At 38.6% G+C, this 18,675-nt stretch overlaps 1 protein-coding gene across 1 annotated transcript in view; it reads left to right on the plus strand.

Moving 5' to 3' along the window:
- Positions 1–3,050: 3,050 nt before the first annotated feature.
- PRKAR2B (protein kinase cAMP-dependent type II regulatory subunit beta) overlaps positions 3,051–18,675 on the plus strand; it is a 112,587-nt gene continuing 96,962 nt past the window's right edge. The window contains exon 1 of the mRNA XM_068972643.1: positions 3,051–3,354. Within this exon, the coding sequence (XP_068828744.1) occupies positions 3,051–3,354 (304 nt within the window). The remainder of the gene's footprint in view (positions 3,355–18,675) is intronic.

Genomic DNA, 18,675 nt, shown 5'->3' on the forward strand with positions numbered 1-18,675 from the left:
TAATAACCAATAATATTGGTTATTATTACCATAATTTGGTAATATTATATTACCAAAAGGGCTTTGGGGTAGTAAATAAAAGCAAGAATATGATTTGAGCAGTGAATGTCTGTTCTTTTTTTTTTTTTTTTGTGAATGTCTGTTCTGAGAACAGTATTAACATAATAGGAATATCAGCATCAAACTTTACTTTTTGCAGGTCATGGTTATTGGTTTAAAAACTGACGGAAGTAAAAAATGTTATCAGAGAGCTGTTTGCAAAGATGCTTTAAATCCAATATGTCTTCTGTTATTATACTATTGCAGAATATCCTAGGATGGGAGAGACCATAGAGGTCATCTAACCCAATCATGCATTTCATGCTTGACTCACCTCTATACCCCTAAAGAAATGACAGCCACATGCCCTCACATTGTGGTTCATAACAGAGTCATCTACCGTGCCTCACAGAGTAAAACTACAAGGAAGAATAATGGCATTTTGAAACAAAAATAAAGAATGCTACTTTGAAATATGGCTCTTGTTAATGTTTGGGAAAGTAGTGTTTTTTCTTCTGTCATCCCCGGGTGTTGAGCATTGTGGCAGACACTAATTATTGCTCCCAGAATTTGTTCTACTTCATCTCCAAATATTTGCTTGGCACACAACTGCTCAAAATAGGATTTCCATTCCCAAGCTTTCCTTGTAGCCATGTATCTGAGTTACTGTTGTTGTATAATAAATCACCTTAAAATGTAGAGGTTGAAAACAGAGTTTTTATTGTGCTCAAAGATATGGGATGGGGCATCACAGGGCTGGCTTCTTCTGTCATTCTGGGATGACTTCTATCAGAGCAGTCATGAGCCCACCCAGATTCAAGAGGAGGGGAATTAAGGCTTCAGCTCTTGATGGGGTATGGCAAGGCACACTGCTGAAGAGCACATGGAACAGGTGAGATTTCTGCAGTCACGTTTGGAACACGCAGTTGGTCACACTACAGGTATGGCCAGTGACCAAGTTCTGGACAAGATGATATAAGAGGAATTGGTGTGTTTAGCTTCCTGGAAGTATTCTTAGATGGGGGATGTGTGTGTGGTGAGAGGAGAAGTTCCCTTCTCTTTTTTACTTTCCTCTTGACTGAAATATGGATGAATAGACTGGAGGTAGAGCAGCAATTTGGACAACAAATTGAGGATTACAGAGCAACAAGCTGGAAGGAGGCTGGGTTGCCTAAGGATCCTAGAACCACCATGTGAGCCCTGAACTGCTGACATTTACATTACAGAGAAATGAACTTCTGTCTTAAGTTACTGTATTTACCATTTTCTTGTTATTCCTAAAAAAAAAATCATAAATGAAGATAGATGATGCAAACTTGTCTTAAATTACTGGGTCTATAAAGATGATAATGCTTATATTGTCTATATAATATTTATATGGTTAAAGTTTGACTAATACTGTGGACCATGCAGTGAGGATCATGGTGTTTCATAAAAGCATACTTCTTAAAATTCTTGACCCTCATCATCGGAAGTACCGTACTATATTTAAAAATAAAATTATTATGAGATTAAGAAATGCAAATAAATCAAATAGTCACTCATGGAGTGACTATCAGTTGTATTATAAACAAAGGGTTATTTGCCAAATGTATTTTTATTAAAGGGACTAGTTTGTTATATCTTGATTTCTAGTCTTTGAGGTTTCTGAACCATGTATTTACCGTTTTTTGTGTGTAGACAGAAATCACAATAACTTAACTGAGCTTGCTCTTGAGATATTTTATTTTACAATGATGGTCATGATGAAAAATGAAATGTTTTTAAACACCATTTAATTGGCAAAAGACATTTTCTAATTCGAAACTGTAAACAGAATAAGCCTTGTTTCAAAGTCAAGGGCTTCTTGAAAAGCACACATCTTGGATTCTATTTCTCTTTATATTGAACTACGTATTCCTATTTTTGGAGATATAATTCAAAACCACTCAAAGCATAAGGGAATGTTTTAAAATAAACAATAACAGTTTAATCAGGCAAAGGTTCTTTTGCTTGAGGGCCGTCTGTCCTGACATTGACATTTTATTCAAATTGCTGCACTATCCTGTTTGAAGGCCATCGACTAACTTCTAAGGGCCTCACAATACATCGTGCATTTGTCTCAACAAGTAGTAACTGCACCAAGTGGACAATGGGGTACTATCAGAGAACCAAAACAATAAAACAGGTTGAGTGGAGAAAGGCTGTAGAACACATGGCGAAAGAAACAGAAAGGTGTCACAAAGATGGGGCATTATTTCTTTGTCCAAAAGAACCAGTACTACCCGACTTTAAACAAAAGACATCACCCGCACGCGCACGTATTACTACAACTAGATTCTCAGAGGAAAAGAAAATGACGCTAACAAGGTGGAGGCCCAAGTTTCAGGGCAAACCGCGTGGCAGCAGTTCTGCTTGGACTCGGGGTGGTGAAAGAGGCGTGGGAATTTGGCCGAGTGGCCCGTCCTCTCTGGGGCGTGCGGACAGGTGGACTACCAAGGCGCGCCTGGCCCGAGGGTGACCCGGGGAGTGCCGAGTTGGGGGGTGGGTGGACCCGCCCGGGCCGCGCCCCCTAGGAGAGAGCCCCGCCAGCCTGGTGGCGCCGGCCTGCGTTGCGTCTTCAGCCCCTCAGCTGTGCAAGTGGCGGGTGCTCGGCGCCCGCCGGCAGGGTTGCCATGGTTTCCGTGGGTCACGTGGGGGCGCGCCGGAGCCCCCTCCCGCGTGCAGCGGTGGGGCGGGGGCGGGGCGGCCCGGGCGGGGGAGAGGAGCGGCCGCGGCAGGAGCGGGAGGAGCCGGAGATGCTGCCAGCCCTCCCCGGGCCGAGCTTGCTCAGCCGCCGCCGCCGCACGGAACAGCCGCGCGCCGGGAGCCGCGGGCCGGGCCAGCCTGGCTGCCGGGGCCCAGTGCGCCGCGCTCGCAGCCGGTAGCCCCGCCAGCGTCCGTCTGCGCTCGCTTGGCCGCCGCTGGGCCCGAGGCCGGTTCAGCGAGGGGGCGAGGGCGGCGCCCGGGCGCCCGCCGGCAGGGGAGGCAGGATGAGCATCGAGATCCCGGCGGGACTGACGGAGCTGCTGCAGGGCTTCACCGTGGAGGTCCTGAGGCACCAGCCCGCGGACCTGCTGGAGTTCGCGCTGCAGCACTTCACGCGCCTGCAGGAGGAGAACGAGCGCAAAGGCGCCGCGCGCTTCGGCCATGAAGGCAGGACCTGGGGGGACGCGGGCGCCGCCAGCGGGGGCGGCACCCCCAGCAAGGGGGTCAACTTCGCCGAGGAGCCCAGGCACAGCGATTCGGAGAACGGCGAGGAGGAGGAAGAGGCCGCGGATGCAGGGGCATTCAACGGTGAGGACCGGATTCCCCGCGCGGGCCCCCACCCTCGCCGCTCCCCCTCGGTCCTTAGATCCCAGAGCTACACTCACCCACCTCTCCCTGCCTTCCCTACCTTCCCCTTGCGCCCACCCCCTCAGCATCCATTTCTGTCTCTTCCACTCGCCCACTTTCTTCCTCCGCGCTCTCGTCGTGCCCTCCCCCGCGTTCCCTCCTGTGGAGGTGGGGAGCCGAGAGGTGAGGCTTCTCTGCCCACTCGCCCTCCTCTCTTCCTGGGCTCGGAGGCAGAGGCCGGCAGGATTGGAGTGGGCATCTGAGAAACAACTTTCACTGGGGTTGCATAAATGAAGCTGGCCCATTTGGCATCCTCTTTCAGCCCTTATGTGTATTAGAGGACTGTCCAAAACGAAAAGGTGGAGGGGTGGTCAATCGCATTGACTTCACTCTTGTAAGGACGGCAGATTCACTAAAAGGAGCGTGAAATTGGACTCACGGGGCAGAATAGAATTTATGGTGATAGCTTTGGCATTCTTGGAAACGAGAGTCATCTATTATTTTCCAGTTTACCGATAGCGTGTTGTATTCTTTTGGGACACACAACAAAGGATCCTGTTTAGCCTGCAACCCGTGGGGTCTTTGGAATGAGGAAACGGGTTTGATTTAAAACAAATTTTGGATGATTTAATGTCTTAAAAAAAAAAAAAACTGTGGGAAAAACACTGTAGGACGTTCTGAAAGCTTGTTGGTTGTCTTTAGAATGAAAAGCAGTGAGTAATTGTAAGGACTGTGCCAGACACTGAAGCTAGAAAGAATGAATGGGAAAGAAAAGGGGGTTTTCTCCAGTAGCTGCTCCTGGCAGGTCCCACCCCTCCCGCTTATAACCCTCTTTCCCTGACACACGCAGACACGCTTACACATTAACAGCCTCCTACATTTACACAGCATGCCTAAATCCCATCTTTGTGGCATCCCAAGCTAAAATACCCGGGTGTGCAAATGTGCAAGTGCTTTTTCTTTGTGGTACAAGACAAACGTGCATTCAGCATCACACCAGCTTTTATTTATTTACACTACTCGTGGTTTGTGTGTCCACAGTACATTTCATATTTTAAAGTGTCATTTCTTGTGTACCTTTCTAGGAAGGTGTTTCTTTTCTTTGCAAAATTGTTGAAATGTATTATAAAATTAAGGTATTTTTAGCTTATCTGAAGCAGTCACAGAAAGCCCTGGAAATTAATGCTCTCTGAAGATAAAATGGAAGATTGTTACTTTAAAAATTTTTATTTTGGACTTTGTAATGTTTCCAGGGGTAGGATAATCATAGTCTTCATTTTGCACAAAAACTTAATCTAATGCTTTTCTTATTAGAAATGGCATGAGAAGGAAAGAGTGCACATTTTAAGTAGATGGGCAGGAGAAGCCACTGATGAATGACACAAAGGGTAGAGAAATCTAATACCTCTTTACTGCTTGAGACACACATCCACACACGAGTACATCCACATGCACATGGACACACACAAAGAAAACAAAAAGGACTGGTTTTTCAGATTGGAGAAAACCAAAGACTAAGGACTTGGTAAAGAGCCTACATTTGTTCAGTGCAATATATTGTTAGTATAACTAAAATATTTTGCTTGTGTACTGTTTAGAAGTACTTTGCATTTATGATTTTGTTTTCTCTTTAAAACAATGTATATTGTACACAGAACAGATTTCATTTCCATTTAGCAATGAAGAAAGAAGCCATTACCTTCTGAGTAGTAGGGATCATTTACTATGGTTTTATAGTCTCCAAAGCACTTTTATTGTAAAAATTACTCAGTGTCAGTTTTACTATATACTGGTTAACCAATTGCCCAATTTATTCCTCATTCCTACCCCTCCACACCCTCCAAGACTTTTATGACTGCAACCAGTTTGGTCATTATCCAATGCACACATACGTGTCTGTGTATAACAGAAACTTTGGCAACGGTGCTTCCCTTTTCTAGGTGCAGTGAAAAATATACATTTAGAGTAGTTTCTATTCTAATCATTTCTCAATTTTTTAAAAGTAATTTATGTTGAGACCCCCAATTTAAAGAGAATTCTAGACTCCTGAGGGGTTGGCAAACTTTTTTGTAAAGGGTCAGAGAGTAAATATTTCAGGCTTTGTGAGCAACGTATGGTCTTCATCGCATATTTCTCTTTTTTTAAACGGTCCTTTAAACATGTATTCCCTCTGTACAAAACTGGCCACAGACCAAGGCCATAGTCTGTCAACCCTCAGTCAAAGGAGGAAAAAGTCAAAATAATACTCTTGGGGAGAGGGAGGGAAACAATGGGAATAAGCCTATCAGTTTAATGCCTAAGTCTAAAAAAGTACTGAAATATAAAAATACACCTGATACTGGGTAATCCTCATGACATAGTAAAGAATAAGAAAAGTACTAAAGAATGGGGAAAATACTAGAAGGCAAGTCTTAATTTACTGAAACATAGCGCAAGATGAAAAGGATAAGTCATTCTTAAATTTTAGTATACCTCTCAAGGAAGTTTGATTCTGAAATGATTATTACCTGGTACTACGCTTTTGGAGCTTTTTTGAATAGGTTGGGGTGGACTTGGGATCTTTTTTTAACAGATGATATCTACTGTTGCCTGATCCTACTTTGAGAAAGGTGGTCAACAGATAATGATAATAATGATGATTATAATATCACTTTCTCTTATTAACAGTTAAAAAATAGCTGCTATTTATTGAGATTGTGTGCTAAACACTATCTAAATGCCTGGATTCATTATCCCAGCTTTATAAGAAAGATGAGACTAACAGTTGTTCAGTGTTTCACAGCTGGTAGGCTGCAGAGGTTGTAAGAGCGGTGGGCCTGGCGCCATGCTTGTGCTCTTAAGTTCCGGCTTTTATCTCTGGGAAGGGGGTGGGCCTGGCATCCCTTGAGCATCCCTTTTATGTCAAGCTCTGCTTGAGGCCCTTAATATATTTTGTCTTTAAGGTTTAGAAAAATAAATTTGTCCAAGGTCACACACAGGACTAGTGAGGAGTAGAGCCTGGTTTCTTACTCACATCTGTCTGACCTAAGATCATCAGAGGTCTCCCCCTTAATGAAATTTGTCCAGCTGGCTGAATCAGAGGTCAAGTGTTCCTGCTTTTTTTTTTTTTTTTTTTCAGTAATGGTGATGAATTTGCATTGATTAATTCATACTTACTCTCACGAATCCCTTAGGACAAGTGATCGTATTTGCGAGGGGTTGTTCAAAAAGGCAAGTTTTTGACCCTGAAACTGGTTGCCATTGACTCCCCCAGAGAGATCAAGCATATGTGACCTTGAACTCATAGTGTGGTTGAATCAAGCAAGTGAACCAGCATTTGGGACCTTGGCCAAAAGTCTGATGGGTGAAGGTGGTCTTTACTTCTCTTTTCCCTTTCCCTTCCCTTTCTCTCTTCCTCTGCTGATTGCTTTCTTGTTCCCCTCCTATTCTCTTCTAAGTTTATCACTTCTGATGTTTACTTCCAGCTTGGTGTCAATTCTTGTTAAAAGGGTAACCTTTAGGTGTTAGAATGATAGTGGCATATTGTGATCCCCTTTCTGGGAACTCTTAAAGTCCTGAAAAAAGCTATAATTGAGACTGCCTCCCTCCTCCCCGTCCTACAGAAATGAAACTTGACCTGTCTCTTCCGCAAGGGCCATGTCCCCAGGCTTGGAATTATTAGGAGGGTTGCAATAAGCCAAAGAGTTGGATCAGTACCAATTTGGAGTGAAATCTGTGGCAATTAATACAGGCATCATTGGGAGATCTTGTGTTGCTCAATTATTTCTTAAGCGAAATAACTCAAATAACAAAATGAAGTAAATGAGAAGTGCTGCTCAGTCATGTCCAGCTCTTTGCGACCCCATGGACTGTAGCCCGCCAGGCTCCTCTGTCCATGGAATTATCGCAACAGGAATGCTGGAGTGGGTTACCATTTCCATCTCCAAAATTGACAAGTAGTTGGAAACAAATTACACATGGACCCATGAAGAGGAATCAAACTGGAAGAAAAATAGACTAATGTAAAATATGGAAGAACTAATATACTAAATTATCGAAGGCAAAGATATCAAGGTCAGGTTAATTTACAAGGCAAAACTATAGAACCATGGCTTATAAGCTTGATGTCAAAGGTATATAAATAGAAATTTAGCATGTAAAATCTGTGACTTAATCCTCTTAACTCTGATTTACGTCAAGTCTTTTAGGAGAACTTTATCTGCCTTTACATTTTTACAATTTAAGGGGATTGTGTAGAGTTTACCAGAGATCTGGAAAATTATGCAAAATATTGGAAAGTTGGAGCTTATGGTGAGAGATTAAGGGAACAAAGGTGCATAGTATGAGAGGGAATGGTTGAAAGAGCTGAGAATAGCATGCATGTGTCTGAAATTTTTTAAGAGGATTAAGAACAAATGTTCTTCATCTCTATTAAATACAGAATGGGAAGAGCTAAGCTTCATTGTAACTTGAAGAATAAAAGTCAGAAATTCATCTGTCTGGAATGACGTGTGTGGTCTTCCTTTAAAATGAGATGACAAAGCAGTGAGGGTAATAGATTGACTTGCTAAGAATCTGCTGTGAAAAAGTTCTTAACCTTGTTCATACTGGAAGTAAAAAAACGTTGACATTCATGGCCTAACTGACAGTAGGAAATTGTAGAGAGGAATTAGAGCTTTAAAGGAGAGTTGCTTTGGTTGGTTTTTTAGGCTCATTTGTGTGAGCCCTTTTTTAAGAACTTGCTCTGTGGAGGGCTCCTGGAGACTGTTGGGCAACAAAGCAGCCAATCCTTAGTCTCCTACTGCATGTAGCCATCAGCATACAGCTAAAGAAAGAAATTTATTTTAGTGATGGTACTTGTGCAATGGACTGAAAGTTAAAATATTTTTTAGTATATAATCAACCTCTTAAATCCATTTAATCAGTTTGAAAAGCATTCATGAAGTTGATTTTGGAGGGTTAACTTGCAACTTAGTGTCTTTTTTTTTAATGTATGAAATGCTGTGCTCAGCATGTTGACATGGCATAATAATAGTACTTGCTTTGTGAAGTTTTAATGAGGATAAATGGAGTAATATTTGCAAGGCCCTTAGGATACTGCACCCAACAAGCATCAGTTACCTGTTAAACAAATAACCTTATTTACAAGAGGTCTTCCAGAAGTATTTTCTTCACAATGAGGCTTTCATTGTGTTTGGTGGAGGTGAATCTAATGTTTGCACTTTTTACACAGATGAAATAGGAAATGAGCTTGCTGGGCAGTTTCTCTTAGGATTTAATGTGAAGTTATGTTGCATAGTAGTAAAACCCACATCCTTTCAACTCATAATTTGTAGCTAAGCAAGCACTTTAGGATTTTGTAGTTAATGAGACTTTTCTGGTCTTTGGCTACTGGAAATTTATATAGTAGTTTTAAATCCTCCTCCTGAAATGGATTACATCATTCATGACAATGGCTAAAATATTAAAGCCATTATTTTAGTTAGGGGCTTAAAACAACATTAGAGAAGATTTAAAAAAATATTTTGCATTAGAGATGGCAATTATGTTTTTCAAAGAACAGTTAAGAACATTATTCATTTTAATAGTAGCATTAAATGGATTACTTTAGGGATTGAAATTGGGAAATCAAAGGACTTTGGGTGTCCTTTCTCAAACTTTTATCCATCTATTACTTTAAACTTGGGAAAAGGGAGGGAGAGGGGAGAGGAGGGATGGGAAGAGAGAGAGAGGAGGAGGAAGAGGAGTAACATCTGTTGCAACTTGTGAAGGGTTCTTTGAGAAACTGATATCTTTTCTTAAGCAGTGGCATAGAATCAAAGCATCTCAACAAAAACTGCAGCACTGGATGCTTTCATATGTTTACCTGCCTATCTTAAGAGATCAAACTGTAGCTGTTATTTAACTTAAGACTGTTACAAGCTTTCCATTTGAAGGCATGTAAGCTTTCCCTTTGAGTTTGTACATAAAGTGATGTATTGTAACTGGGTGGGACAGAGTAAATATTTAATGGTTATTCACTGTGGCAAATCTCATTCCCTGGATTCCAGTAAATTTCTAGCTGTCAAAGTTATGTCCATAGCTGTGTCAAAAGAAAAAAAAAATTGTGTATCTTTTTCAACCATGTGGATACTAACAAAAGATCTTTGAAATTGTCAAGGAGGAATTTATTTGTGATCCCTTAAAAAAAGAGATCTTAATGAGAGTAGTAGGAATAGAGAAAGCCTGTGGTGGAAGTAGTGGTTGGTGGAATATTTGAGGTAAGGGATTCAGCGAAGCTGTCTGAGTTGACTGACCTTGGGGTCTGCCTTAGCAGTGTTCAGAGTCACAGAGTAACAGAGCTGAGACCTGGAGCAGCCCGTGAGGAGAAAGAACATGTAAAGTTGAAAGGGAGGATCCTCTGCTTATTCACTCACTGCAGACATATTTATTGAGAACCAACTCCTTTTCTTTTTCTTAAGAAAAAAGAAGTAATTATTCTTTTAAGTTTACCATCTCTAGACTCCTTAAGAGACAATCCTTTTGTCACAGACTGTCTCATAGATAGAATATGTTGTCTATAACATTTAACAGATGGAGCCGCTGAGAGCCAGAGACGTTCCTTGCCCAGATTTAGTCCGTTTTGGTCTTTTTGTTCATAGAATTATCACTTTACATTTTGTGTGCCTTTTGATATTAACTTACCTACTATAAATCCTTCCTGCCTTCCACCAGGGTGATAGATAAGGTCTGAAAGGCCAGGCTAACAAGAAGTGCTTTTGTACTTTTCCCTTCAGAGTCACCAACTTTTTTTCTCTTTGATTTTTTCATTGCCGTGAAATTTAATATTAGAGTTTATTTTTGTATCAGTTGCTTAAGAAGAGGCAATGGAAAAGAAAAAAGAGTGCAGTGACTTTTCTGAGTTGGATGGGTGGTTGCCATCGTGTTCTTGGTCCTGTTCTTATTGTCCTTCCAGCCTTATCCTTACTACTTAGCTGTGATTGAGATGGTCATGGTTACAAAACCCTGTATGAAAACTTCACTGTGATACTGATTATTATCTTTATTTTATGGGAGCAAGTTTTTGTGTTTCGGAAATTAGAAATGACTCAGACTGTTCCATTATGTAATTATTTTGTGGAAAGAATTTGAGCTTAAATTTTCAGGTCATGGCTTACATGAAAACAACAATCTAAAAAAATCAGAAATATAAACACAGTTGGTGTAACATTTATAAATGTTTCAGCAATAGGCTTTGCCATGTGTAGCTTAGTATGTTTGGAAGCTAGAAAAAAAAAATCATTCCAGTTGCTGCTGTTTAAAAATGTTCTGTATTTAAAAAAAAAAGACAAAAGGTCAAAATATAAACACATGTTCCACATAAAAGTGAAGCCAAAAAGATATACTGTATACAGTGATTCCGGTATCCGTTTGGCTGGGGACTGACACTGTTTAATTTACATTAGCTGTTCCAAGATAGAATAGTTCATGGGAGTTTTACTGAGGGGAATATATTTTTTTTCTTTTTTGGATAAAAAAGAAGGAAAAACTTCCATTTGTTTAAATATGTTAGACTCAAAAAGCATCTTTCCGAAAGGTTCTTAATTAAAACATGACTCAGCTGTTTCGTTTCAGTTGCTGTAGAAAGCTAATGTCTGTTAAATGATATTCTTTTTATTTAGTCATTGTTAACATTTTTGGCTACGTAACTGCCAGGCCCTGAATAAGACTATTATACACTTCATTCAGCCCTCCCCGGAGTGAGTGGTAGAGTCAGGATTTGAACCTGGCAGTCTTAAGTTCAAGCCCATCTGCTTGACCACACACTTCAGTGTTAGTAACTCTTACAGCAATAACAGGGCTGAAAAGAACCATGTATCAAAAATTAAGCCACCTACTTTTCCCTCTAAAATTTAGTCTAGCTCAGCATTGATCTGTCCCTTTTACAATTTGCTTTTTCTCTCTGTTCTATCCAAATTAGCACTTGGTATACTTTTCTTACATGAGCTTTGGTTTATTTTATTTTGCTATGCTCTGCAGCTTGTGAGATCTTAGTCCCTCAACCAGGGATCAAACCTGGGTGTTCAGCAGTGAAAGAACGAAGTCCTAACCACTGGACCATCAGGGAAGCCCCAGTACTTGGTGTACTTTCGAAAATCAATAAACTTATTTATTTTTAGAAATGAACACCTCGTATACTGAGCTGTTTAATTATCAAATTTTTTTGATTATGTACCCTCATTTGCAAAATAGCAGTTTTGCTAATGAGGGAACATAATGAGTATACATATCCCAAGTATGTCTTTATAAATATTGTGCAGGTACCAGTATATGAGAAAGTGTTGTTGTTGTTTTAGCCCACCAGGCTTCTCTGTCCATGGGATTTCCCAGGCAGGATAACTGGAGTAGGTTGCCGTTCCCTTCCCCAGGGGATCTTCTGAGCCCAGGGATCAAACCTGTGTCTTCTGCATTGCAGGCAGATTCTTTACCACTGAGCTATCAGAGGAGTCCCATGAGAAAGGATTCTACAATATAAATTTTGAAAGGAAGAAGAAGTCATTGTAAACAAGTTCTAATTTTTTCCTACGCCCTTAAAGACTGCCTTATACTCTGTCTTGTGGTACACGACCCCATTTTGGAGACTAAACTGATACTCTATTAATATATAAGCTGGCTGTAATAAACTTTGGCTTCCTCTTTTAAGCTCCTGAATTATAGGGTCCTAGTGTATTTGTGTTTGTCTTTTTAAATAGACCCTCATTAGGTAAGCTAATTGTTTAACTCAACCAAAGTTTGGCAGAATAAAGAGGAAAATTCTATCTTATAAGGAGGAAATAAAATCATACTACATGACAGATAAGATCCAGGCTTTTTCTTTTAAATTTGTATTCCCCTCTGTACCTTGAACTCCATTTAGATTATAGAGTACTAAGGTTCTTGATACACATTTTGGGGATGTGACAAACAGAATCATACCATGTTATAGGTGTTTAGTTAAGAATCACTAAGTCATGGAGATGCTATCTGAATTAGAAGAAAATCTAAAGTTTAAAATATTTTAAAAGATTAGGACCGGGCAACACCGTAAGGAGAAAAAAGTTTAAAATAGTTCAAAAGAAATGCAGTTACATAGGGTATAGTGGTAAGGAACCTGTTTGCCCATGCAGGAGATGCAAGAGACATGGGTGCGATCCCTGGGTCAGGAAGATGTCCTGGAGGAGCCTGTGGCAACCCACTGCGGTATTCTTGCCTGGAGAATCCCATGGACAGAAGAGCCTGGCAGGCTACAGTCCATAAGGTCACAAAGAGTCGGACACAACTGAAGCTACTTAGCATGCACACATGCACAGGGTATCTCAGGAAAGCAGTCTCTGGAGAGGACAGTTGTTTAGAAGGGAGACTCTTCACTGTCCCCCTTTTTGTAACTTGATTAAAAGCTTATCATATACTTGTATTACCTATTAAGTACATTTTAAGTGAAAAAAGACATGAAAGAAAGTCTATTCATTTGTAAGCAGCCCTTGAGTAGTAGATAAAACACTGTAGAGGCATATAGTGTGGTTCAAAATTGATGTATTCAAATATTCTTGCCTGAATTATTCTCTTGGTCCTAGGTACCCAGTCGTCTTTCCTTAGTTTTCTGCCAAATCCCAGTTTTTCTCCAAAGGTTAGCTTCATTTCACCCTTCCAAAAGATCCTTACAAAATTCTCTGGTTGACATGAAAGGTGTCAAAATGGCAGAAAGAAAGCTCGGTGGCTGTCAGATGTGCCCAGCACAGGCAGGCAGGGATATGCAGTAATAAGCTCCCTCCCTCCTAGACTTTCCTGTGTGCATCTCGCTTTGCTCACATTAGGTGGCCAAGTACATTTTAATTAACCTCAAGTTGAATACTGAATGTCTAATAATAGTAAATGTCTGTAAACGTATATTTCTGAAGTGATCAAAACCTTCTTGGGCATGTGAATATTAAAAATACCCTCTTGATAATCCTTTATATTTTAAACATTTTAAAGTGTTTTCATGAAATGTAAAAGCCTTTGCTAATCTTCAGTTTCGTAGGTTTAGACTTCATTATATTAAACAAAATAAGGCGGCATTATATTTTGGCCTGATATTTGATCATTCTGCAAAATGCAAAGAACACAAGCATACAGGCTTGTCTTGCAGCTGAGAATTGCATATTCTCACTGAGTAGATGTTCGGATCTCTCCTTCTGCGTCTGTGAGCCCTGTGTTACATCTCAAATGCATCTGTTGCCATGAACCTGCTTTGCCTTTTTTTCTCTCCATCTTGCCTCATTCCTAACCACCTTGAAAGACACTGCCTTCTTACCTTTATTACGAGAATCCTGCTCGCCCCCTAGGGCTGACTTGCTTTTTGGAGCCCTCCAGTTTTAACTGTAGTTCCAGCACAGCCCTCCCCTCTCCTTAAGATTCAGTGTGTCTACCTGCTTACCAGCCACCTCTGCTTGCATATTCTTCAAGCAACTCAAATAATTTTGCCCTAAACTGAATGTGTTACAGTCATCTCCCTCAATTATTATTCCTTCCACTTTTCCCCTCCGCTCATTTGATAAACATGGTCAGTAGATCCCCTTTCCTCTGCCTTATACTTCTTAAGCCTGGTAGTTTATGGAAAACAGATTGCTTTTAGTGCTGAAAAATGTTTAAGTAATGCTGAAAAATCAGAAACAGTGAAAACTTTTAAAAAATATGCCCTTGCTTTGACATAAGCTCTGGGTTTGAATCTTGATTCTGCCATTTATAACTTTTGGAACCTTGAGCAAGTTACTTTACCATCTATGCCTCAGTTTCCTCATCTGTGAAATGGGAATTATGACACTACTTACCTCAGAGGGTTAAATGAGTTAACAGTGTCTGACATATACTAGCCTTATATATGGGTTTGTTAAAAAATAAGAAAAGGAAGGAAGGAAGGAAAGGCAGGTTTTAGAAGTCAGAACATTATAGTTCATAAAAATGAAGTTTGAACACAGGGAGCTCACCCTGGTGCCCTGTGATGACCTAGGTGGGTAGGATGAGGGTGTGGAAGGGAGGCTCAAGAGGGAGGGGATATATATACACTTATGGCTGATTCACATTTTTGTACAGCAGAAACCAACACAACATTGTAAAGCAGTTATCCTTCAATTAAAAATAAATTTAAAAAAATGAAAGTTGATTGAGAATGTAAGACACGGGAGATTACTTTCAAGTCAGTAGAGTAATAATACTTAAATAAAAAGTTATTAATGAAAAGTATAAAACTAAAGTTTTTAGATCTTTCAGCTAAGTGTTTCAAACTTTAAAAAAACCCTTGCTCTTCTAAATCTAAAGTCCTCCTTTGATTCTATTTAAAATGCAAGGTAAATAGTCTGACTTTAAAAAAAAATTAGGGGAAAAAAAAGCAATGGGATAACGCTTTGCTTTGTTTTCACACCATCTCCTTCCTTGACAATCAGTGTTTAACTGGTAGAATAAATAAATTTGTGTGTGTAAAATCTCCCAGTTTATGGTTTTATTCAAGTTTTAATAAGTCATTTTAAAACAACTTGGGAAGAGTAGGTAGGGGTATTGATAGTAGGTACTTTATTTAAGTGAGGCAGATGCTTATAGTAAAAACATGAATGTGTGCCTGAAATATAAATTGGAAAAATTGGTTGCATTAAATTGACAGCTTGTTGCCATTTCCTTATGTCATAATATTTATGAAAGAAAGCTTATGGTGGGACAAACTTTTGTACCTAAGTTTTATGTTAAAATGATTTTATTCTGAAAACCCATCATTCTATACTTGCTCCACTACAAATTACTATCTTAGTAGATTTTTAGAAAGAAAAAGACAGTTCTTTTGGATCTTTGTTTTTACATGGAGTTTTTCACAGGTCTTTGATATCTTATTTGACTGTCATTAACAACAGTTTACCAACTAAGCAATATTAGGATCTTTGATTCCTAATAATTCCTTAAAAAGAATTCAAAGGATATTTTAGTGTTCAAATTTTAAGAAAAACTCATTTGTAAAAGGATATTTTGTAAAATATATTTTAGGAGCACATTTAGCATTGAAAGAGTACAAAGCTTCAGTTATGCAAAATGAATAAGTTCTGGGAATCTTTAAGTATATAGCAGGGTGACAGTTACCAGTACTGTACTGGATGCTTGAAATTGGCTGAGAAAATTGATCTTAATTGAAATCTTCACACATACAGAATGGTGACTATATAGAGGTGATAATTAAATTATTTAGCTTCATTGTGATTTTTTTGTACAGTATATACTATGCCAAAATATCAAGTTGCATGCCTTACATATATTGTTTTTATATGTCAAAGGTAACAAAGTAAAAAAAAAAATAAAAAAAAAACACAGTGTAGACTAATCTGGTTGGACTGAGAGTATTGAGAGATTTTTATGTACCGAGAGATTTTTATCTCCAAAACCAAGTAGAGGAGAAATTTTTTCACTCTTTCTTGTTCTCTCTTTCTTTCTCTTTTTTTAAATTATGAGGTGTTTCCAATATACAAAAATGAAAACTCATATAAACCATCCCCTGGCTCTAACAGATAGATTGTAACATTTTAACCCTTCACGGTTTTTTTTTCTTTTAAGAAAATAATCATACATGCAGTAGGAGTCCTTGTGTGTCCCTCTCTTACCCATTCTCTTAACTTCCTTCTCCATAGATAACCACCATTATGATGAATTTCTTGTCTTTATTTCCTATTTTTGTTTCTGTACTGTTACTACAAAGGCATCTATTTATAGATTAGGAATAAGGCTATTTTGCATATATTCCAAGTTTGTATAATTGTACCACTTATAAAAGTTTCATTTATGTAAATTATCATCCTTCAGCTTGTTTTTGAGAACAGTGTTTGAGATATTACATTGATTCATGTAGCCCTTGTTTACTGCTTTTAAACTGTTAGTATACCCTTATGTAAATAGACAGTTTATCCGTTCTTTGATAAATATTTTGCTTGTTTCTAATTATTTGTTATTACAGTGATGTGATGAGCATGATGTGTGTGTGCATGTATGTGTATTATGCAAATGTACTCGAGTTTTTTAAAGTGTGGGGACCCCTGGAGGACCATTCCTCTCCTACTCCTTGACCTTTTCAGGGAGTCTATGGATTGAAAATAACAATAATAATAATATATAATAAGTTCTTTGCCCTCCCCCTCATTTTCTGCTAAGTATATAATGGAATTTTCCAGAGGGTACATAATGTATGCTATTGCAGCAGATTGAATGCAGAAGTAGATGTGAGAACCCAACTGTCTTCTATTATGCCAGATTTGTAAAAAATGTAAAATAGCCATTCTTTTTATTAATTTTTTTTGTTTTGGAGGATGTAGTTATTTTCCATAAGAATATGTTATTTCACTGGGATGACCCAGAGAGATGATATGGGGAGGATGGTGGGAGGGGGGTTCAGGGTTGGGAACTCATGTACACCTGTGGTGGATTCATGTCAGTGTATGGCAAAACCAGTACAGTATTGTAAAGTAAAAAATAAATAAATAAGTGCAAAAAAAGAATATGTTATGTATAATAATATGTAGTTGTCATACTGTTCATTTTTAAGTGAAATAATTTTAAAACAATTGTAATTTATTATACAATATATATTCATGACTATCATTCATATAAACAAATAATTTTTAAGAATGTAAAGAGGTTTTGAGACTGAAGTTTGAGGATTGCTGCTCCAGGTTACATATCTAAGTGTAGAAAGGCTGGCTGGAGGGAACACACAGCTTTCACTGTACCTCATTTTACCTTATTTGCTCTGCAAAGCTATTATCCAGTTTTCACCCTCAGCAGTAGTGTGAGAATTTCTAGTTGTGCACATTCAAGCTACCATTTGATGTTGTCAGATTTTAAGCAGCTTTGCCAATAGGATGGATGTTACCTTGCGATCTTGTGAATTGAATTTGCTTTTCCTTGATTGCTGTTGATCTTGAACACCTTTTTTATGTTCACTGATCATATTTGTAGTTCGTCTTCTGTGAAAAATAATTTTTTATTGCCCTTTTTCCTGTCTGACTGTGTTGCTCTTACTGATTTGTAAGGGTGTTCCTTTTCTTTCCCCTTCCATCCATCCATCCACCCATCCATCCATTTATCTTCTGGTTACTAATTCTTTGTTGGTAACATGCATTAAAAAATATCTTCTCCCTATCTTGGGCTTTTCTTCATTTTATTTACAGTAGCGTAGTTTGAACAGAGTTTTCTTTGTTTTGCCCTCTAGTGTTATTGAGATATAATCAACCTACAGCACTGTGTAAGTTTAAGGTGTCCAGCATGATGGTTTGATTTATGTACATCATAAAATGACTACCACACTAGGTTTAGTGAACATCCATCATCTCATATAGATGTAAAATGAAAGAAAAAATATTTTTTTCCTTATGATGAGAACTCTTAGGATTCACTCTCTTAACAACGTTCATATATAAGATAGAGTAGTGTTAATTATATAGATCTTATTGTGCATTACATCCCTAATACTTACGCTTCCTCTAACTGGAAGTTTAAGCCATTTGACTGTCTTCATCCAATTGCTCCTCCTCTCAGCCTCTGCCTCTGGTAACCATAAATCTGGTCTCTCTCTGAGTTTGTTTGTTTGTTTGTTTGTTGAAGAATAATTGACCTACAGCAAACACTCTGTGAGTTCCTGATGCATAACAGAGAGATTTGATATTTCTATACGTTGCAGACTGATCACTACATTAAGTCTAGTTAACATTTGTCATCGTACAAAGATATTATCAATACATTATTATTGATTATAGTCTCCTTGCTGTATATTCCATCCCCATGACTCACTTGTTTTGTAAATGGAAGTTTACCTCTTAATTTCCTTCACTTGTTTCACTCTTTTCACTCATGTTCATGCCTTTTCACTCAAGAACATAATTTCTTGATTTTATTATAGGCTAACAATCGTTTCCTTTATACTTACACTTTTTTGTGCCTTAAGAAATCCATCTCTGCCCCACATTAAAAAGATAATCTCTTCATTTTCTTGTAAAAATGAAAAAGTCTTGAGTTTCACACTTAAGGTTTTAATCTATCTATAATTTATTTTTGTGCATGGTGAGAGATGAGAATCTCATTTCATTTTTTTAAAATATGCATCATTTTTTTACTTTTTCCCTCACTGACTTTTAAACATCAGTTTCTCATTTTTATGTGAATGTACTTAAAGGCTATTCTCGTCTATTCATTTGTCCATTCCTTCATTTTAATATTTTTATCTTAATACGAGTTTATATGGTCCTGATATGTGGTAGGGTAAGTAATTTTTACTTT

Source organism: Capricornis sumatraensis, chromosome 5 (genome assembly GCF_032405125.1).
Source record: "Capricornis sumatraensis isolate serow.1 chromosome 5, serow.2, whole genome shotgun sequence".
In the NCBI taxonomy this organism is placed as follows: Eukaryota; Metazoa; Chordata; class Mammalia; order Artiodactyla; family Bovidae; genus Capricornis; species Capricornis sumatraensis.